Source organism: Hydra viridissima, unplaced genomic scaffold (genome assembly GCF_058129835.1).
Source record: "Hydra viridissima isolate aposymbiotic clone 2 unplaced genomic scaffold, HvirCarnegie_v1 scaffold_2, whole genome shotgun sequence".
Lineage (NCBI taxonomy): Eukaryota > Metazoa > Cnidaria > Hydrozoa > Anthoathecata > Hydridae > Hydra > Hydra viridissima.
The window spans coordinates 5534364-5557712 of NW_028324301.1; the positions used below are offsets into that span (position 1 = coordinate 5534364).

The 23349-nt window shown below is 29.5% G+C and overlaps 2 protein-coding genes and 2 long non-coding RNA genes across 12 annotated transcripts; 3 read left to right on the forward strand and 1 right to left on the reverse strand.

The window, feature by feature from the left end:
* Positions 1-1196: 1196 nt before the first annotated feature.
* On the forward strand, positions 1197-1957 carry LOC149891664 (uncharacterized). The gene is made up of 3 exons (XR_016450074.1): positions 1197-1333; positions 1612-1697; positions 1780-1957. It is a non-coding gene; the product is annotated as an uncharacterized LOC149891664 (long non-coding RNA).
* A 2579-nt stretch (positions 1958-4536) lies between these two features.
* Positions 4537-9448, forward strand: LOC145180509 (uncharacterized). 2 transcript variants are annotated; one of them, XM_080055412.2, is made up of 13 exons: positions 4537-4737; positions 5736-5813; positions 5915-5942; positions 6115-6171; positions 6310-6489; positions 6772-6845; positions 6945-7050; positions 7665-7703; positions 7790-7828; positions 7977-8318; positions 8441-8674; positions 8784-9121; positions 9203-9448. In XM_080055412.2, exons 2-13 carry the CDS (start codon positions 5751-5753, stop codon positions 9356-9358), a joined length of 1656 nt encoding a protein of 551 aa, XP_079911538.2. In that variant the 5' UTR covers positions 4537-4737; positions 5736-5750; the 3' UTR covers positions 9359-9448. The 2 variants fall into 2 exon arrangements, with proteins under 2 accessions (XP_079911538.2, XP_089935799.1); XM_090079673.1 differs by lacking the exon at positions 4537-4737 and having other exon boundaries at positions 5638-5813; positions 9195-9448.
* Positions 9449-9786: 338 nt separating this feature from the next.
* On the reverse strand, positions 9787-23342 carry LOC145180517 (uncharacterized). Of its 8 annotated transcripts, XM_090079665.1 has the most exons (9): positions 16581-18217; positions 14380-16276; positions 12859-13104; positions 12428-12592; positions 11640-11969; positions 11106-11297; positions 10803-10853; positions 10520-10712; positions 9787-10438 (listed from the first exon to the last, which is right to left on the reverse strand). In XM_090079665.1, exons 2-9 carry the CDS (start codon positions 14533-14535, stop codon positions 10011-10013), a joined length of 1761 nt encoding a protein of 586 aa, XP_089935791.1. In that variant the 5' UTR covers positions 14536-16276; positions 16581-18217; the 3' UTR covers positions 9787-10010. The 8 variants fall into 8 exon arrangements, with proteins under 8 accessions (XP_089935791.1, XP_089935792.1, XP_089935794.1 ...); XM_090079666.1 differs by lacking the exons at positions 14380-16276; positions 16581-18217 and adding an exon at positions 21856-23342; XM_090079668.1 differs by lacking the exons at positions 14380-16276; positions 16581-18217 and adding an exon at positions 20533-20940.
* LOC149891665 (uncharacterized) lies at positions 18304-18795 on the forward strand. The gene is made up of 2 exons (XR_016450075.1): positions 18304-18459; positions 18665-18795. It is a non-coding gene; the product is annotated as an uncharacterized LOC149891665 (long non-coding RNA).
* Positions 23343-23349: the final 7 nt, after the last annotated feature.

Genomic DNA, 23349 nt, shown 5'->3' on the forward strand with positions numbered 1-23349 from the left:
ATAAACAATATGATATTTGAAAAATTGAATCTTGGAATAAAAGAGTTTGAAGAAAACAAAAGTAAAATGGGTTTAAATAACTTTAAAAATACTTTATTAAATTTTTCCATATTAGGTCATCATGCAACAGTTCCATTACAGATGTAATTGATGATAAAAATGATACCACATGCAATCAAAATTCCAAAGTGGGATATTTTTTTATAAGCAAATCAAATTTAAGTTTACAATCAGATAAAGAAAGCAGCTATTGTAGTTCTCATCTGGATGATTAAGAAATATTCTTTAAAAAGAAGTCAACCATACATGATAATTCTTTTAGTCTCCGTGACTGAATTTGATCATATTAGATGGAAAGAGTTCTTATGTTATTTTGGTAAGCTAACAAAGTTTGTTAAAACTTAATGTCTATGAGAAATGTAAATTTATATTTAATCATTGTGTTTTATATATGTATGTATGTATGTATGTATGTATGTATGTATGTATGTATGTATGTATGTATGTATGTATGTATGTATGGATGGATGTATAATATTATTATTATTATTTGAAATTGCTTGGTGTAATTGGTAAAAAAGTTTGTTAAAACTTAATGTCTATGAGGAATTAAAAATTTATATTTAATCATTGTGTTTTTATGTATGTATGTATGTATGAATGGATGGATGGATGGATGGATGGATGGATGGATATTATTATTATTATTATTATTTGAAATTGCTTGGTGTAATTGGTAACAAAGCTTGTTAAAATTTAATGTCTATGAGGAATGTAAATTTATATTTAATCATAGTGTCTTTATGTATGTATGTATTTACGTATGTATGTATGTATGTATGTATGTATGTATGTATGTATGTATGTATGTATGTATGTATGTATGTATGTATGTATAATATTATTATTATTATTTGAAATTGCTTGGTATAATTGGTGGGAGCAATTTGAAATCAATTACATATAATGTCATGAGTTAACTAGTATGTCATGAACTAACACTAAAAATGAATTGCCAATACAAATATAAAAATAACCATGAAAATAAATATTTGGAAAAATAAAACAAATTCCTGGCATTGTCAACAGTAAGTACTATAATTGGCATTTATTTTGAGTTAATTAAGTGGATCACATCTAAATATCTTGTTATAAATTTAACAGTTGCAGTTTGAAATCATGAGAAAGGTGCAAGTAATGCAGATGTTGAGAGGTGTATCAAATGCTGCCTGGTGTAAGCTCCTGATAGAAATAGTGGTCATGCAGAACATAAAGAAAAACCATTGGACTGGCTCTATACAAGTGGATGTCAATTAATTTTTGTGTTTATTCAGTAAGTGCTTCAAAATTTAGAAAACTCATGCCAATAGTCAGTAGTGTAGTTGTAGATTTAGTACATTAATTTATAACAATTTATAACAAGGGGAGCTCTCTATTTTATTTTTTATTGAACTACGCCAAGAACTCCCTACGACTACACCACTGCCATTAATTTTCCATACGCTTTTATATAATATGATTTTATGTATTGTTTACAACATGCTTAACTACTACCTAGAAATCTTTCCTTTATAGAAAGCTTATCTCATCTTATCTTTACTTCTTTTTAAGGACTGTAAATTTGTTTAATTCGTTTATTTGGTGGAAACGATGTAAAGTCGATTATGCAATACCATGAGTGAGCTAGTTTTTAAAAAGTAAGTGTAGTACTTCAATATGCATTTATTTGGTTGTAATTATGTGATGAATGGTTTAAATATTTTATTTAAAATTTATCAGATGCCGTTTAAAAGACGAAAAGGATTACAGTAAAGTTTGATATTGAGAAGTATCAATCGTTAGTTCGTTCAAGCACCGAATGGAAATGATGGTCGAGTTTTAACCCTTCACAAATCTTAAACTTTTATATGTATATTTTAATGAACTTTGATTGAAGTACAAAACATTTGCTAGTTTACAACGTGTTGCTAAATCCACAATATAGTTAGAGTGTTGCTTCAGTCTAAATACTATGCTAAATTATTTTAAAATAATCCCGTCAAATTTTTAATTTCAGGTAAGTTTGAAATGTTGCGTTCGCTTAGTTTGTCATTAACAAAAATAATAATATATGAGAAAAACAAAACGTACTTAACCAATTAAATGATCAACGGCTAAACACTGGATAAACGCCGTTCAAAAAACGGCTGCCATGCATGGACCATGCATTATACAGTGAGCAAGACCAAGCTTGGTCCATGCTCGTTTGCCGATGGTGGGCCAATCGTGGTGCCGATGGTGGGCCTTGCATTGTCCAAGCACGAAGAGTTTGCTGGGTAAACTTCTTCTATATATGCAAATAAACTACTTTTCATGATTCATCAGAATTAAAACATAACATAAACAAAATAGAAAACCTAATATATACCATTACCATACTTTAGGTCTTCTTTTGGTTAATAATCGTTCGTAAAACCTTTATGCATGGCTTGAGTATCCTTTCTTTGCTGCTTAGTATTATCAAGGGATTTTCTTTCCATTGACTTTACTCGTCGGTCGTTATTTAAATACTTCAACGTTGTACACCAACTGCAATTAGAATATTTCACCAATAACGATATAGAGAAGCTTTTTTTTATCAAGACGTTCAATGTTAGACAATAAACCCTTTTCTTACAATCAGGGCATGTTGCTATTAAATTAGTAATTTGTGTAAAAATATCAGTTGAAAAAAGAAAAAAAAAAGATTATATACAGTTGCATTTGACGAATTTACATAGGATTTACAATAAAGAAATATAGAATTAAAAAACCAGAGCTTTTGTTAGACGAGAATAATCCAAAGTTAAGGGTGTTTGGATTTATCAGTGATTATAGACCTGTTAATAAAAATGATTGCTTTATTTTTGTTACAGAAGAAGAACGTGGGTTAGAAGAAGGAACCTCAGCCGATTCTTCTTGTTTTTTGTATGTTGGCTGCCTTTGTTTGAGCGTCTAGAATGTGTCTTTGAGTGGCCAGATTTTTTCTGCAACAAAACTCTACTCTTTTTGTTGTTATTCATTACAATTATAACTAAAAGAAAAAAAGAAAAAGTTATAAATGAAAACTAATTGAAAGTGATTAATATAAATAATGATTACAAACATAAAAAATTGTTGATTCATTTGAAGTTTAATCCTTTTTCATGTTTTTTTTTTTTTTTTTTTTTTCATTTCTTTTGAGAATAAAAATTTTATGTAAAACATATTGCACTCTGGTGACTTTTTGCTTGAAAGTTTAAAATCCAGTAAAATGATGTGATGATTTAATAACAATCAACTCTCCTTTTCTAGGGTATTAAGAAACATATTTTTAGTGTCATTTAATGAGTCAAAAGTGGTTGCTAGAAGCATTGCAATGGACAATTTTAGCTCTGAGTTTACTGATGCCTATTTTAAAATAGAAAGTTTGACATCATTCGGTATCTTTTTTTACATAATAACTTACATAGACGTTTTCTACTTAATTAAATTGGCTCAAAAACATTCACCTTAAAGTTTTTAATTTTTACTATTTTGTCACCCAAATACCACCTTAATTTACTAGATGTGTCACTACACCCGGTTTTGGCTTGTTGTTTTTTAGTTTTATAGTTTTTTTAAATTTTCGCTTATCATTTTCATAGAACTCTTCTAAAGATTAAGAAGCTTTTCGAATGCTTTTAAATAGTTAATCATGAAAATGCAAAATACTTATTCTAGGCCAAACCAGACCAGAATACTACTATTAAAAAGCGATGTTGACAGTTACCATAAGATTAAATTATGGATGAATGTTTTGAATTGGTTACCATACGATACTCAGAAGCAGCTATACACAATGATTTAGTAGTGAGCAATAATGTTAAAAGTACTAAAACTATGCAGCAACCCTAGTTTTAACCTATTGAAAAAGCGAGGCTGCAAAGGGTAATATGCTGTAAATCGAAACAGCAAGATCCGAAACAAAAGTGGTAAATAGCCTAAGGTACCCAAAATGAGTCCATGAAAGTAACAGTTTCTTATATAAAAAGATTGTCTTATCAGCAAAGTAGTGATTTTATTAACTTCCGTTTTAATTTAAATTTCAAAGAATATATGCAATCAAATGGTATCTAAATAAAAACGAGAGCCTAGATTTTGAGGAAGAAACGAATTAAATTTGATTTACTATGTAAAATTACACGAAAAATGAATGGATATTAGATGCTAAAACGGTATTTTTTATTCGAGTAGGAGAATACTCGAATAAACTCAACAATAACCAACATTAACCAACATTAACCAACATTAACCGCTTTTTTAAAAATCATACATATACGTAACGAAACCGAAGAACCAATAAAAAAAGTTTTCCTTGCTTTTGTTCTTTTTCTCGCGTCAAGGTCGAAAAATTCAACCGTGAAATTTGTGCAAGTTCTTCGCAGCTTGCCAAAAATATGTTAAAAATTCAAAATATTAGGAAACTTTCGAAAGTCTTTGATACGATGCTGAATATGCTTACGCTTTCCCTTTAAAAGCGGATGAAAACATTTTCAAGAAAATTCCGTGTCAAAAACTCTAATTATTTAATTTGATTAAGCAATGCTGAAAACGCGTTAGCCTACTGGATTACTGTTTCGACCCGTTGTCTGTTCAAAACTGCTGACATTCTGCTCTAAACGCATTGTTAAACATTTAGACATCTCCACTATTAGAGAGCGAGGAATTAGTTTGAGCAGTGCGAAATCAAACATCAAAGTAAGCGTTTCATTTTTTGTTACTTTGGATTGTTTTTAGATACCGTTCAGGAGTTTTTTGGTGAAAAATGAAAAATGACATAAATGCTAAAAATGACAGACAAAAGACACATTTTTAAAAATAAGAATATTAAATCTTTCGAAAGAAAACGTCGGCTATTCATACTGTCAAATTATGCGGTGAAGTTATTTTTTTCCCAACCATATTGTTTGTGAAAAATTTCATTAAAAATTATATTTCTCTCATTAGAAGAAGGAAAAGTTGGTAAACACTAAATTATTTAACATTTTTGGTACCGGATGACACTTCGTCGGTAAAAATGTCTCCAATTTAGATTATCAACGGAAGTAAGAAAGAATGCTGTTAAATTAAGATTTAATTGTAGTTGGATCGTGATCGAGCAGTAGTTTGATTGTGAATTGATTTATTTTCATCAGATGCACCTGAATTAAGATTTTTTCTTAAAAATTATAATGAAGATTTTTTAAGCATTTTTATTTAGCTTTGTATACACACTTTAGTAAAAAAAAAAAGTTGTCACACTACTTTACTTACAATTTTTGTAAATATTTCTTGTCTTTTACATTTGATTATGAGTTATCATGAAAATTGCAATTAGCAAAACAAATATTTTAAAAATTAGCATAATACTTATACTGAAGTGAGAGAGTTGTCTTTCGCAGAACTTAAAGCGCGTGTTTTTTTCTTCGGTCTGCTATTCTGTTGTTTGGTCATTTATTTTGGCGCGCAAGCAACAACACTCTGCTTTTAGTTTTTATCACAATCGTTAGATTTGCGTCATTGTTTTGTCTGCTTTTCGCGCAAATAAGTTAAAGTTTCCCGCCTTATCTGTGCCGCATCTTATTGAAACAGGGCATTGATTTTGATGAAATTTACTCAGGCATTTCGAAATCCCTGCGAGAATTTTAAAACTTCGGATTTCTTTTTCCCATGCCTTTCGGTATTTAACTGACCCATTAATTTTCACCTTTTTTTAGCTAATCAAAACGTTCATGAAGAACTCACCAATAATTTCGCGTATTTTTCCACTAATGGCAATAATGCCGTTGGTTGTGGTATGTAAATTATAGCTTTTTTTTCAACGCCGTTGAATTCGTCGATAATTTTTTTTTTGAACGCTGTAACTAAAAAAAAAATGTATTTTTATATAATTTAGGGAAAAGCAATCAATGCAAAAAAATTAGGTAACTTTATATTTTTTCACTTTAAAAAGTAGTGATTCGCTAGCAATATTTTCTGAACCTCGTCAAAATTTTTTCAAAATCATGTTAAGTTATATTAAGTTATGCTAAGTTATGCTATGTTTCAAAAATTAAAATTTTTTTTTTTTTTCACAATTTCATATTTCTGATTTAGAAATAGATATCTTGTGTCGAAAGAAACATTTTGAGGATACATACCTTCATAATAAAAGTGAGTTATTAATTAGTATATTCTTTACTCTCGGAATTAGTATATTCTTTACTCTCGTTGTATCTCGATGATGGTGATAATTTACATTACAAGGTTTGAGTTCTGTTAAAATAACAAAGCAATCTTATTGATGCTTAGACGCCGTTCTCGAAGCAAAAACATTTGCAGAAAAATGCTCAAACTCTCGCTTTCATCAGTGCACGGAACGCATCCAATCAGAAGAAAACTCTTTACAAGTAACGTACGGTGTAACAAACGAAGGCAAAGATGCTTTGCACGTTTATTTTGAAAAAAGCTTTTCAGAGATGTTTTTTCAAGGTACTTTTTTTACCGAGTTATATTTTTCTCGTCTATTTAATTGTTGCAGCTATGAGGGTTTGTAAAATTTGATCGTCATATCGATTGCTGTAGTGCAGATTGCAAATTTGTCTAACGCGCATACCCATGCGTGGGGGCATCGTCTAGGCCACGCAGCTTGTCATGAGTGGTTAGACACGCAACTTAAGCAGTTGGCATGGAGATCAACATTAAATCATATTTTTATTATATTTTAATTGAAAAATTTTCCGAACATAATTTAAAACTTTTTTTTTTTTTTAGATTGTTGGGGAGTTGCAATTCAAATTAACGCAAAAAGCGAATCCGAGACATTTTATTTCATGGAATATGACCAGGTGAGCTATAAATCTTGCGTGATAAACTTATTGACATTTTTCCTTAACATTTATTTTTCAGTTAATTAAAAAGTTTTAAAACAGCTTTTTGTATTCTAGATACCTGAGGTATCAATTCTTGTTCTGCCTGGTGAACATTATCACATAAAATCGATATATTTACCAACCGGTCATATCATGCATATGACTATAAGGACGCCTGCAAGTAAGTTCGTTGAGATAGAATTTCTTGATATCATAAATTTGACTTTCTTTTCTAAGTCTTGGGTTAGGGTGCCTCGATGACAAAAGGTGTGACGACTTTTTGATTAAGACGTTTTGATTGGTAGATAAACTTTAACAACTAAATAACTGCATTACTCGTTTACTTAAAATTTATTAGTGACTTGCGTAACAACGGCCCATCTTCAAATTGATATTAAATAATTAAATAATGAAATCCTTGATGTTAAAACATAAAAAAGTGTTAAATGTACCTTTTTCTTTTGGTAATCATTAACATTTATCTTTCAATGAGCTTCTTACTTATCTTTCCCTTATAATCTTAGTAAATCAATGAACAAAAATCAATCATTCAATTTATACTAAGTTTTAGATGACGTTAGTTCGATATAATTTTTACATTAAGGCAGGTTTGCCTAGCAAATGACGTCTTTAAAGCATGTGTATGACATCGCGACCAGATTCAGACATCCGCAAGAGTACTTCAACGGGCACAGAAATCTCTAGGACAACTGTGCCAGTTCAATAGTATTCAAATTTAATGGTGTGCACATTTATCCTACATGTATTACATTTCCTTCATTTTCTAATTTTTAGACCAATGCGAGAAAAGTACAGTCGAAGAACTTTATGAAAGTGAGTGCTTAGCTTGGTTCTTAAGTCAAACAGTTCGAGTATTCTTTTGTAATTATGAAACAGTGTTTTCTTTTTATAATTTTTAGTGGCATCCAAGCAGAACTTAACTCAGTGTGCTCAGCCCGGTATGAAATTATATTTCTGCTGTTTAATGAGATTCAAAAAAAAAAAAAAAAAAAAAACTATTGACTTACAAAGTTCCTCTATTTTCTGCTTTAGAAACCATTTTAATCTTTTTAACGGTTTTCTTTTTCAACTTTTTCTATTATTTAGAATTACTTTTTATGCTTCGAATGGCAGAAGAAAAATGTAAGCAAGAAAATTCAACAAATAAAAGTTATACAAATAGAAGTTATCTTCGTGCGATGAGTTTTTTGGAAAAAGCTTGCATGCAAAAAAAACTTAATCAATTTTCTGAGGAACGCAACAAAAGAACGAGCCAAGATATTTCCAAGAAGATACCTGCTTCGTTCTTTGTTTTTATCAGCTTAAGCGTATCTTTAGTTATAGCACTCGCAGTAACCATATATCTCAAGCTCTGGCACAACAAGCAATACAAATCCCATAGGTTCTCGTTTCGGTCTCCTCTTTTAGAAAACTACTCAGAAAAGAAAGGTACAAATATTTGAATCTTTTTAAATTTTAAAAATCCAGTCGAAATTTCCGTAAAAAAACACAAAATTGTTTCATGACAAAAATATTACAGATAAAATCATTTATAAATTTTTCTATTTTAGACGAATGTGATAGGCAAATTTCCGTTATGATCCTTAATCGACCGGGATGTGATTTGTTAGATATGGTAATGGTTAATTTGTGCTGCATTTTAAAATTGCATGGCATTGATGTGAAATTAGCACTGCTTGAGCAGTCTCAAATTGATGCTGAAGGGGGAATTGCATCTTTTATGGAAAGGAACATTGAAAGTTGTGATTACATTCTTATAGCTTGCTCTCCATCAAAATTTGACGGTACATATGTTTTTTACAATAAATATACCAACATTTTGTTCTTGATCAGAAATATTTTAGATTCCTTTATATACTTGATGTTATGAGCAGCTTTTTATAAATATTCTAGATTCGCCATACCAAAAACCGTACGAATTTGCCATTCGAGTGATAAGAGGATTAGCTTACCGCAACAACAACTGCTCTTGTTATATTCCTATCTATCTGGACGATTATTCTGAAGCTGTACATTTTATTCCTTCGTTTCTTAATGCAAACCTAAATACAGGTTTCAAAATACCAGAAGATGTTGCAAAAATTATAAAGACACTTTTGAATGAAAGTTACTCCATTGATAAAGTTAAAGACTTAAAAACTGAGTTTTTCATTAGCGAAATGAAAGAAATATCAAATAAATACTTATCAGATGATCATGCAACATGTAATTTTAAAGGCGGTTGTCCTAAGGTAAGTTACTGAGTAAACGTGTTTTAAAAAAATCAAACCAGGTATTGAAAAAAGGGTTCTAATACGTTGATAGGTTTTTAGGGAAAAATTTTTCAACAAAGTGTAAGCAATCTTTCTTTATTCTGGGCTTCCACTATCGATTCACGATGGTCATCAGTGAAATCGGTGTTAGAACCGCATTCGCCACACAAAATCAACAATTGCAGTACCGATACGTTTGACACTCTAACCGTTTGATGTAACAAATGTTTACTTGTTCTTTGCAAATTTTTTCTATACGATTATTTGTAAATAAATAAAGTTTTCAATAAAGACAGTGACAGCTAATTCATTTTTATTATTTGAAATAAGGATTTTAATTTTAAAAAACTTGCACTTGAAAATATTTTTAAAAGGGTTTTAGTGAAAAAGTATTGTATGTATATATGTAATAATACATTATATATATATATAATACATATATATTAAAATGTATATGCATATGTATATATATAATGAAGAATTTTTATACTTAATTTAATATTTAATAATTGTAAAGTTTATATTTAGAGTTTAAAGAATGTAAAAAAAAAAAAATTTATATTATTTACATGTAAAATACGATTTATAAAATATTAGTAGAAATAAAAATGAGAATAAAGGGCACATTTTAAACTGAAAAATTACTTCACACCAAATTTTATTTCAATGATCAATCATGAGTAATGAAAATGTTTTGGTTACACAAAAGCTACAATTTTTTCACTCATTAAGAGTAATATACACCTTTGGTTTTCATTTTTTCGTTCAGATCTTTTTAAGATCAAACTATAAATTAATACAATAAATATACATTAATTATAAATACACCAAGTAACAAAACACGTGGATCAGGTGACCAGGAACTTTGCTATTTTCTATCTTTTTTCTTTTTCTGTTTCTCTGCGAAATCAATTTGTCTTTCAATGAGGCTTAACCTTCTGTTTAAATTTTCATTTGACTGAGACATTTTTTTATTGACGCTCTGTTTACGAAGAGGAACGTTTTTAGTGCAAATAAACGATTTCGGACGAGCTTTTGGAGTCGAAAAGCCAGTACTATTTGAAAGGGATAATGAATCACTAGATTCGTCGCATCCATTATCACTGGAGTTCGCACTATCCAGACTACCGTTGATAACAGGTCGATTGTGTAGATGATGTTGAGGGGAATAGTTGTTCTGCGAAAAACGTCGAACTGTAAACGTGAACTCAGAATTCGTCTTTTTATCAATAGGATTTAAGTCAAGCCCAGAGAGATCGAGTGTACTTAAGTTATTATTTTCGGCCAACTGTTTTGCTAAAATAAAAGACCGATGAAAATATGAATAAAAGAAATTATGAATAGTAAAAATCCCCAAAAGTATATGCTGATATTTACCTCGACAAGGGTCAGCTTTCAAAAGAAACTCGTATAAAAACTCCCAACCACCACCAACTCTTACAACAATGCTACTTCCATGAATACGAACAAGTCGTATAATCTTAGAATTGCCAAACTTATACTTGCCTTCACCAAATCTCTTAATTTGAAAAGGAGAATGACAAGTACATCTGCGCTCTTCGCACCTTATCTATTGTATATAGGATAAGAAATTAAAAGACGTTTTCAAATAAGACACCTTGATATAGCTGCATTAATTTTTTATGTTAGCACTTTTTACCTGTTTTTCAATTTTTTCTATATCACTTTTCTTGCTATTTATGGCAACCTCCTAAAAAAATAAGGTTCTCCAGTAAAATTAAGAACAATTTTTAAGTTTACCTTTTTTATACATTTTTAAAAGTGCAGATACCAAAATTTTCAACAAAATAGATACATGCAATATAAACATTTTGACAGTGAACTTCAGGGTTTTTTTTAATCATAGATTTTAATTAAATGAATTCCTTCATACCCAACATGTAAGAGTATTCAAAATATTTTGTTAAAAAACGGACTTTTTTTTTCCTTTTCAAGCTTTTACCTTGGCAATTTCAAGACGATTCAAACATTTTTCAAGGTTGCTACATAAGAGGTCCCATCTATTTGTAATGTTGGTGAGCTCCTGTTTTATATTTGTCATCGGTTGCTCTGAGATTAAATCACACAAGCTTTCTCCTGCTTCCAAAAAGTTTTCATATGTGTCTTTTTGTGAGCTAAGCTCTGCGTAAGTAGTCTAGAGATAATTAACAAAGTTGTTGAACGACATGAAAATCTCAACAGCTTAATGAATATGCTGATTGAGAAAATGTATGATTGACCAAAAAGCATGAGTAAAATAACAAAACAACAAAAAAAAAACACCTTGATTGGCCTTAAGTAAACAAAAGTAAATTTATTACTATTCTTATTAAAAGTTTAATTCACGCGTCCAGCATTCGATCGTTACTTTATAATGAGCAATTTATAATGAGCAATTATAATGAGCAATTTATAATAAGAATTTATAATGAGCAATTTACAATGATCAATTTATAATGAGCAATTTATAATGAGCAATTTAAAAGGCAAAACCAACCTCTATAACTTCTTCATTTTCCAAAATGAGATCGTGGTTATTATAATCATTAATGAATAACTCACAACGCTTCTCAGCAGCATCAAGCCAACCTTTAATTAAAATACTAAGTTCTTTATATTGACGCAACAAAGGATCTAACGAACGGAAAAGCTCTCTTTTATGCGATAAATTTGTTAGAAAACGAAAATATCTGATACGCGACTCCTTCATCGTTTCTTTTATAGTATCTCTAGTTACACAAGGCGGTAAGCATTGCGCAACAGTTTGAAATGCTTTGGAGACTTGCTTCATCTCTATATCCAAGTCTTCTAGCTCAAAAACAGCTGCCTAGATTGAATATCCAGTTTCAACATTTTCAAAAATAACTTTTTTATATGTAAATTAGAAAGTGTTTTAAATAGATAGCTATACAAAGATGAGGAGCAAATGCAAAAATTCTCAATCATATTATATTACGCATTCTTTGATAAATTATGTTTTTAAAAAATTTAAAAGTATAAAAAAGTGCAAAATTTATTATTGTTTAAAGTTACAGTACTACAAGAAAGAATTAATATATTCAAAATTATTAATTTAAAATATAACAATATAATGTAATTATAATAGTTTTTTATTTACATGAATTAAAAAAAAGAGAAATAGCAGATTATTTAGCTAAATATTGTTTTATATTAAATACATCTTTTTTGGATATCATTCAAAAAAGTAAAATCGATGTTTTATTTAAATAAATATTGCAAATAAATTCTTAAATTGAAAATGAAAAAGAAAGTATTTTTTCTTACATCAATTTCGTTCTTTTTCTCCAATACAGCATCAAGATCTAATGTTTTAAAATTTGAAACATCTCCTTGTAAAACATTTTCTAATCCTTCTATGCGTTGTTTAAATATCTCTAAGGCATCGTAAGCTAATCTTCTGCAACGATTCCAAGCAATATCGGAAGACATCTATTGGATTTAAAATATAAATTTAATACAAATTTTATTTGAAATTAAGACTTAGGGTTTGTAAAATCACTGAAACCGCAAGTCATCCAACACTGTACTATTTTTATCATAAAAGAATTTAAGATGACAAAAAAAAAAAAAAAAAAAAAAAAACATAACGAAAATTTATTACGCATCGTAAAGTGTAAACATTTACGCACGAACTATAAGCAACAATTATTTCAAGGCTCAATTTAAACTTTGGCAATTGATTGGAATCATCTCACCTTATCTTTTGACAGTACTTCCTTCCATAGGTTGTATATTTGAATACCCGCTATGTCATCGTTGTCGCCTGAATGGTTAGAGCTTGGCTTCAAGATAGAAGTAAGCATTGAGGCAGAGGTATTAAGATCAATAGAGTTTTGACTGGCACTCATTTTGTCAAACTTCGTACTTGAATTCCAAATAGGACGTTTTATGGCGTGAATCTTAGATAGGTTTTTAAACGATGAAGAAGGTAGAGGCGTTACCTGAAATATAGCTAATACATTACATTTAAATATATATTTTTAATTATTCACATGTTGTATTAACAAATACATTTTACAATGATAAATAATTAAATGTATAATACTAGTTATAAAACGTGTTATAAATAATGTGTTAAAATATGCAATGATAAGTGTATTATAAATAAAATTGATAATGGAAACGGTATATTTTATTTGGTCTATTTTAAAGACAAGTTATAGCAGCTTTTAAATCTTTTAAAATATTGGCGTTATATACCAAAAAAATAGTTCTTTAGGCAACAGAACGAACCTGATGTGTTCTTGTTTGAATAATTTGTAGTAAAATTTCCCTCAAATTATAACAAGGTTTCATCCAAAACAACACGTATAAATACTGGTTTAAAGAAAAAATAATAACCTGCTTCTTTTTTATATGAATAATTTAAAATGCTAACATAAAATTGCAATTACTTATTTTTACTTATCTATAATATTGCCGCAAATGTTCAACTAATACAGAATTCATAAATAGGCTTTATTTGGCAACTTTATAAGACATCAAATATACGAAGAATTGTTTGCACAGCGTTTTTTTACGCTCTCGAAAAATAAAAACTGTCATAATTTTCGATTATAACAGTTAAATTGCCGATTTCTTTGCAAAACATTTCCTAAATAAAAAATAGTAGAACAAAGTTTAAAAAGTTGAATAATGTTCTACATCAGAACGAGTAAGAGCTTCAGCATGTTTTCTCGCGTCAGCCCTAAATAAAAACCTTCATAGTACAATGTGGCATTTAAACTTAAGTTTTAATGCATTCGTTTATCATTGGTAAAAATCTTGAATATCTTGTTGCATTACTTGCAAAGGTTTGAGTTTTTTCTTTAACTTAATGATATTTCAATTTAATTTCAGATTAAATCTTAATTGCTTAATTTCTACCGTCTCATCAAAACAATACGTTTTTAGCGATATTTTGTTACGTTTCAATTGAACGTTTAAAGTATTCAAAACATAGCCTTTAGCCCCCTAAGTGCACTCTTAATATAAGTATTCAGAATTCGAAGTTTTGGTTTTAATATAAAGCTAAAAAATTGTATCTCTGGAACTTCGTTACTATCAACAAACTTACTCATTGATGCCAAAAAAACATTTTTGATCGCCTTATAACCTCGAAATGGTTTATTTTAAAATCACTTGTTAGGCAGTTTGATTGTAGAAGTTTTAGGTCATTACGCGTTTGATTTCAAGATACGAATTAAAAGTACGCAAAATACGGTGTTTTTTCTTACACTCGAGTAGTAAAAAAGAGATTGCTTGTCTTCTTCCTTTGAAACCGTCATAGAGGAAACTGCCCAAAGAAACCAACCATCTCTATTGTTTGCGTTAGAAACAATAAGTTTCATCAATCCTTTGACGAAATAAGGTTTTAGACATTTACAAAACATTCATTCAGTTTAAAAGTAACATATGGAAACACATGACGTCAATTGCAAAAACGTAATTAACGTAGTGCTTTCAAGTTTAAATGTTCCTTTTTAGTGAAGGTCCAGTTAATTGACAATAGGATACAAAAGCAATAATTTTTTTTAACAAAGGTTAGCAAAAGCTAACCTTTACTAATAACATTGGCAATAGGATATAGTATTACAATTGTTTAAAGAAGGTTTAATAAACAACATAATTAAACATGTAAAGGGTGATCAAACTAGAGGTTTTGTTTTCAATAGGAATATTTTGACAGATCACGTGTAAGAACTGTCTCTCTGCGTATATGCTTTTATTCAATAGTCGTTGGTATTTCATCATGGATAGACATACGTCGCAACAAAGTTTACAAATCGTACGAAAATCAACGTAAAGAGTATTTTTCGTGCGCTTTGACCAATTTATGGTAAACATAATCGACCTAACGAACCCACTATTCAGCATATCATCGACAAAATTGAAAATTATTTTACGTTATTAAATGATACTCGACCGAATAGATCACGTCCGACACATAGTGCAGAAAATATAGTGGCTGTAGCTGAGAATTTTTACAATGACCTTGAAGAATTAATTCGGCACCGTTCTCAACAACTTGATTTGTCTTATAGAATAACTTGGGCGATTTTCCGCAGAGATCTTGATTTGGAGGGTTATAAAATTCAACTCGTACAAAAGTCGAAGCCGGCGGATCTTCCCCAGCGACATAATTTCAGTATTCAGCGACATAATTTTAGCTCTGGATAAGATCGCTGAAAATCTGCTTCTTCTAACCAAAATTCGTTCAGCGATAAAGCTCACTTCTGTCTGAATGGCTACGTCAATAAGCACAATTTCCGTATATGGGGTGGAGAGAAACCCAATTCAGTTCAAGAACTGCCATTAAATCCATTAAAAGCAACTGTTTCGTGTGGCTTATGGACCAGGGGCAATTTAACTGTTAATGGCGAACATTAGCGCAACATAATAACGGACTATTTGCTGCTTGAAATTGAACCCCGAGATCACGACGATATTTGTTTTACGCAATAAATTTTCACAGGCTGTATGGCAATGAGCCAGAACTACTTGTCATATAGCCCGTGAAACAATTGATTTATTGCGTAGTCATTTTTATGAACAATTTATTTCTTGTCTCAGGTCAGTGAGTTGGCAACCAAAATCATGTGATATCACACCTTTAGACTTTTTTTTGGGGCTACGTTAAGTCTAAAGTCTTTGATGATAAGCCAACTACGATTGAAGCATTGGAAACCAATATTACTCGTACTATTCTATTCAAAGTTGCTAAATCTTTGTTTTTGCAAACAAAGATCTTTTACTAGTAAATCTGGATCATTTTATTTACAATCTTCTTGCTCCAGTCTTTTTACTACTCAATCAATTAACTATTACAGGATCAACTGTTTAAAGGTAGATCTTTTTTATTTTTCTTCCTTGAAGATGTCTTTGCTTATTCTTGTGGATTGAAGCTCTGTAAACTATTAAAATCGATTTGATCCAGACCAATAAAGATTATTTATTCAATTTTTTTTTTTTATCTCCATACACTTGAAAACTTGCTGAATCAATACTTAAATGTATTTTGTTCTTCTACGAAATGCAACTTGGTAGTTTTCTCAAAGCAACCACCATTTTTTGTAAGTTTACTCCTGATTCTATAACTTTCATGTAGATTTTCACATAATTTATCCTCCTCTTCTGAAAAAAATAAAAAATAAAAAAAATAAGTTTAATTTTAAGAATATAAAAGAATCATACCCATATATCAATATTTACATGTATATATTGATTTGTGTGCCCTTTATATAAAATACATATATTTTATTCATTTTTTGCCCAGTTTAAAACAATGAGGATTAACTTTTTTTAAAAATTAAACAAAATTAAAGCCTTTGTTATTTGCTGCACATTTGTAAATGTGAGTGCATAAAATAAAAAAAAAATAAAATAAAATAAAAAAATAACAAAAACAATGATAATCATAAAATAGGTCATAGCTAACCTGTACACTGCATTTTAGAAACCAGCTTAGACTAAGTAAATTTCTTTTTGAATGCTTCTTTGTGCAATAGACATTTGATGTTCCATATACAAAGATACTTGAGATATCATCTACCAAAAAATTCTCTCTGTTCGTTAAATGTTTACACGACGTAGTGTAAACAATTTTTGTTGAATCCTTCCAAAAATTGTGTAAAGTCGATATTATTTCTTGAGGGATAACCATTAGTGCAAATATAATTGGAAAAAAGGATTTCTCCACCAAAAAAAACCGAAGAAAGGTTTATTACAAAATTTTTAAAAAAATCGTTCACCTTAAATATTTTCTACAAAGATAAGCGTTTTCTTGGAGATTCTAGAGCTAACGCATGCTTCAATTAGAATGTGGTTAAGTTTTTTGAATTTGAACTTGTTTTTTTTTATCGGTCACAAAATGAACACAATAATAGAAGAGGGGAATATTGGAAAAAGTTATGTACTCAATGGCAATTTAAAGTCTTTTTGAGACTTTAAAATGCCCCCTCAAACACCCTGAAACAAACTTGACGAAAGTTTATATTATATAATATTTATGTAGTTTTACTTTTTTAAAAAAACCTCTTGTTTTCATTAGTTAAAAATCTTAATTGGCAAAACCTGCGCACTCGCACAAAATTGAACACAGAAAATTCTAAGAGTCTCTGTAGAGAAAAATATTAAATGTATGAAACACATATTAAGTGTTAAAAGGTTATCTTATAAAACTTTAAAAACGTACGATGCATGCTTTGTCTATCAATATAAATACTAATCTTTTATTATTACTATCTTATTGTCGTTATAGAAGATAATGAAAAATTAACTACATAATTTTTTGTTTTCAATATAATTTAGGCACCTACTTAAACTCTCGTTTCAAACATAATACGCGGTACCATAACTTTTTGCAGACTATTACTTTGTAGCGCAACTCCTGTCTAAAATAAATCTAAATACTTAACTTATTAATAACAAGACAAAGCCGCACTTACATGCCTTTCGTCTTATAATTTATTGAAAAAACATTCTGAAAACCTATTCAAAATAACACATTCCAAATTTGATTATTAAAACCAATAAATTGACCATTCAAAATTTGTATCTCTAGAGGATAAACTACTCTCCTTCGTATAGCTTTTTGCAAATCAAAATATTTTAAATATGAACTTTTTGTTTATTGAAAACTGTAATTGTCCTTAAGAGGTTTTTAAAAACTATTCAATAAAACTTTCGAAAAGAAAAATTTTTTTTAAAAATCAGAGGACACAATTTATGTCCATAAATTACCTACCCTATAAATTAACTTTCTGATTAGAAACGTTCGCACCACTTAAGGATCAAAATCAAAATTGCTGGCTGTCGATATTTGTTTTGTTTAGAAGCGCTACGCAACTTCCAATATTTTTGTCTTTCTATTAAAACCAATTACGTAGTTGAATAAAACCACACACCCAATTAATAAAACTATTCGCATAAGCAATTCAAATAAATAAAAATTTAACCCGTATCATGATATTATAGGTTTATTCAATGAGTTCAAACGAAAAGATTAATTCAACCTAACTAAATCTGGGAAATATCTTATAAACTATTGTCTGAGAAACTTTCTTTTCAATGATTGTAAGAAAAGTGTTTTCCTTAAACTGAATAGTTATCGTCGGTAACAACTGTGAAGATAACGCGCGTCACTTGTAATGAATGTCAACAAAAAAAATTGTCACGATTTTTCTACTTTTTTAACGATCACAACGTTTTTTCCTCTATTTTAAAATGATAAGTATTGCCGGAGCTATACAACTGGGTTTATACATCTCATTACACTTTGAATAGTGACAGAGGGCTCAAGAGTCACACAAAGATAGGTAGTTAACTAAATGGGGGAAAAAGGCTTGTGATAATCGTCAGCCATTTTCATTTTTTTTGAAAAATTTGTTATTTTAATCATTATTTAAATATATATATATATATATATATATATATATATATATATATATATATATATATATATATATATAAATTTATAAGTTTTGTGTCAACTTATATTTAAATTACAAATATTTATTTCAGATCAGAATCTCTACTCTACATGAATCGACATAGCGTAAAATAAACGCTACAGTCAAATAAGACTATCACGTTAAATGTATGATAATTGCTATTAATCCGTCAAACGTACGTTACCTTACTTCCCTTAAAAAGAGAGAGAGTGTCGAAATGGATGAATGAGACTTGGATAAGCAACCAAAATTTGGCTTCTTCTTTATCACTTCTTAACCGGTGCTCTTAGTTATTAAAATCAGTTCAAAATCTCAAAAGAGCAAAGTTTAAGTTCATTTGCTATTTCTTTCGCTTTCATTAACAAACTTTTAAAGCTGATACTTAAGTTACTTTTTGTTTCATTTTTCATCTTATTTGTTTTCTTTCACCTTATTAAACAGATTTCAGATTATTTAAACTAATTTTTGCAGGTGCTTGAAATAAACTTGCTTTATTCAACATTAACAAGTAAATGAAATTTGAGAATTTCAAATGTACAAGTTTAGACATCGAAACTCAAACGGTGACCTTTTTGTTGATGTGCTTTTGTTGATGTTTCTTTGTTGATTTTTGTTGTTGATTTTTTTTACTAACATATATGGTTTTGGACACCATAACGATAATCAAAATACATAAATAAAATAACACGAATAATTGTAATCCACGAATACAATTTTTATGATTTTTTTAAACCCATTCTTTAAAATGTAGATAAAAGAAAATCTTTGTTTAATTTTATGTCTAGATTGCTCCTTAGCTTTTGTGCTGCTTATATGATAAGTTACTGTGCAGTAACGCCCTAACTTTTAGCATTAGTCTATAGTGAGCATAAAGCGTATAATCATGCAATAGTTTTTAATACGACAAAATCTCTTTGTTAAAATTCTTTGAGAAACGTGAAATTTTGTTAAGCGTTTGCGGCACTAGGATCTTTTTGATTAGCATAAAGATTCTAGTGCATAAGCGATAGGATCTTTTGTGATGCTTAATTTTAACTACCTGAAAAGTATATACATTAAAAAAATGGAAAATAAAAATGTAATGTGTAATAATTTTATTTACATTTACATATAACATAACTAACATACACATAACATAACTAAAGAATGGAACAGTTTATCTGATATAAAATCCTATGTAACATTATGTGACGAATAAAGATTAAAAACTATAAACTTAGGACAAAGTATCAGAATAAAATCTTTTTGAAGGTTGTACAGGGTAATTTAGAAACAAGCTTAAATTTGATTGAAAGTTGTTTAAGATCATCTTATGCATCTAGATTGACTAGATTGACGAACTATTTTGACAATATAATGGCATGAACCTTATTACAATTTAGAAAGCGGGAGAGTTCATGTTGGAAAGTAAGTATTGACGTTTTTTGTCCTCCAGTTAATTGCCTTGTGGACAACAAGCCTATTCCGTTCAGAGAAGACTTTGTGGGGCGTCGTACCAGAGTTTGCCTCACCTTCAGGAAATAGGCTTAGACTTTGGTCGTCCGGGGTGGGATTCCTGATGAGCGTTTATAAGAGGGCAAGCTCCATGGTGATTAGATTTGCCTCCCCGTTTTAAATTTAAAATTTAAATTTTAAAAAGTTTGAGAAGAGTCGCGCTGGAAAAAATCGCATGTGGCTTGTAAGCAGCAGTTTGCTGCTGAACTTAACTCAAGAGAAAACTAAAAAAACTTTTCTAATACCAGTTTTCCTGAGTTAAGTTGCAAAAAGATTGACGCGTCAAGCAACAACTCTCTTCATGTCAAAACTTATAGCTAAGCGAACAAATTACGATAGCTAGTACAGTCTAACGAGTTATATTACGAGAAAAAAACGCGTAGAGGAAAGTCGAAAATACATTGCAAAGTAAATAAGATTTACAGCTGCCTGTTAATGACTCACCGTTTATTCATTGACTAGATCGTTATAATCTTCTGAAAAACAGAAGCAGTGAAATCGTTTGCAAGAAAACTTTAGGTCAATTTTTAATCAAATACGTAGCTAAATAAATAATTTATCTATCTTCCGTAACTTGTCTCCAACAGCCCTTCAAAAAAATGTCAGCGTTTAGACAGATTGGAGTCTTGATCGCATAAAATCAAAACATAGCCTTAAGTCTCCAATGCAAAAAATAATAAAATATTGTGCACTTAAACAGTATCTACCAAGTATCGTCATAAACAAACAATCTTAATTGCACATTTGTTTTGTTTTTAGCGCTTATATTCTGTATTTCTTTTCTCAAAACCTAAGGTTATTCGTAACCTCACGCCAGCTCTCCTCCTTGAAGCCTTTAACGTTAACTAAACTGAAGGAGAACCGTTAGATTTATTGTACACATTTTTTTTATTAAAATGTATATTAAGTATAGCATCATCCTCGTCTATAAATAATCTTAGTAACTTTTATTCATTTTAAACATAATATAGTAAGTTTGTAACGAGAAAAAACATAACTATGGCAACAATAGAAAAGAAACGTCTTTACGTTAAAGTTTTTTTTTTTTAAAGAAAGTGGGAAACATGTGACGGCATCGAAACTAAAAACGTGCTCAACTTCTATTTTCCTAACCCAAGTGTGATGTATGAGAAAGGTTACTCGTGGCTTCAGAGTAGGAGTTTGAAGTTAATTATTAATTTATTTGTTTCATTTGCCATTTTATGGCAAACCCATCTTTAAAAATGTCAATATTTGTGCAATAGCACAATATTTAAAAACAATTACCCATTCACCCATTCAGCGTTAAAAAATAAAAAAACTCAGCAAGAAACGGCGCTGTTTATGATGATGCTGTTAAAAATAAAAGAATCTTGAAGAATATTCAAAACAGCTTTCACAACATGACCGACCGGTTAGATGAATTGCATAGCGCAGTTCTTCTTTAGCTTAATGCTCAACTTTATAGTGTACATTAGGTAAACTGTAACTATAGCAACTGTGTACAGAATAACATTAAATAGAGTAGCTATTATGTCTTTAAGTAAATTGTAAGATAACTTTAAAAGAGTTATTTACAACGATAAAACCTATGCAAATTTCATGAAATATTTTTTTTGACATTTTGAAAACCTTTTCTTTTTAAATTTTAAAATAAATTAAAAAGTGAATAAGAAAGCTTTTTGCATGTGAACAGAATTCCAAACATAGTTTATACCTACTTCTTTAAGTTTTACACTTACAATTTATTTAGTTAAAAATTTCCAAAAATTGTCTCAGATTACTTACAGTCATTTTACAGCTTGTTTTATCAACGCTCCACCTCACACTTTCCCACGAAGAAAAAGAATGTCTTCGAACAGCCGTCATACTTTCTTCTATGCTAAATAACTTTAATCGAAACAAGTGCAGTAAGGTAATGTTTCTTTACGAGTATTAAACAGTATAGTTGAAATCCGAAAAAGTTTGATGAACTGTTGAAACGAAGCAAATTTCGCCAGTAGGCATCGTTTGGCAGCTGCTCTTGTACCATTTATTATGCGCAAGTTCACAACATGAGTTTTGTAAATACGAAAAATAGAAAGGTTTAAACAAGAAATCCACATTTTTACTTATTTTTATATCTTTATAATTACATTTGCTGTTATTTTTTATTATCTTTTACAATCGTTTTTTATGATTAATTTTGTATGACTTTTTTGAATATATAATTTTCAATTTTTGTAATATTTATTTTGTAAGCATTTTTGTATTTATATTTTATAACAATTTATATAAATACTTTTCTGTATAATTGCACTTATTTCATCAGTTAAGAGTTGGTTTAGCACATAAAAATAAATATTTTGGATTGAGCACCACAAAGTCCAGACCTTAATTCTATTGAGATTTTATGTAATGTAGAGGTTAACGAGTAATTCTAATTTGGTCAATTCATTAATAAATATTCCACTATTAAAATGCCAGAATTTAATGGAACATTAACCATTATAATACTTGGCTAATGGTGTTAAAAAATAGAAGTTATAATAATGAAAACTTGAGCGAATTACTTGTAAAAAAAAAACTAATAATAATTCTATGATTTTAATTATAAGTCCATGAATAGAATGGAGTATTAGATATTTTTCCATTTGTTTCTTTGGGAAATCGCGAGGATAGAATGAAGAAATTCTCCAGAATCTTAAAAAAAATTGAGTTATAATTTGCCAACAAGATTGATGTGATTAGTAAACAAGATACTTTAATTTTGTTTTTCAAAGTTCGCAAAAAGTTGAAATTGGAACAGTAACATTGACGTTGCGAAATGTTGACAACAAATAACGCTAAAGGAGACCAACCTTAAAGCAACATGCAATTTGCACCCCAGAAAATTTCTCCAGAACGATGTATCAAAGTTCATACTAATTAGATGGAGTTAGGAATGCTCTCCGTCCTCCAGACCAAAGACTTAAAACTAATTATCAATTGCAGACTATGAGACATGCTGGAGAAAACCTAATGTAGTTGGGCAGATTGAGCTCATGTAAGGTATTACGGATCAAAAAAAAAAAAAGAATGAAGACAGTTTGACAATTGAAAATCACTAAGTGGAACTTCTGGCAAGGAAAATAATCAACTTAGCCACCACAAACCTTTGACAATTTTTTGTGTAAAATTATTACCTTTTACATGTTTGACCTCTGACAGTACCTGGCGATAACCTGGCGCAAAAAAATTTTTTTATTAGTACTCTTCTGTGAAAGTTTTACTTAACCTTTTTTTTTTTTTTGAAAGATAATT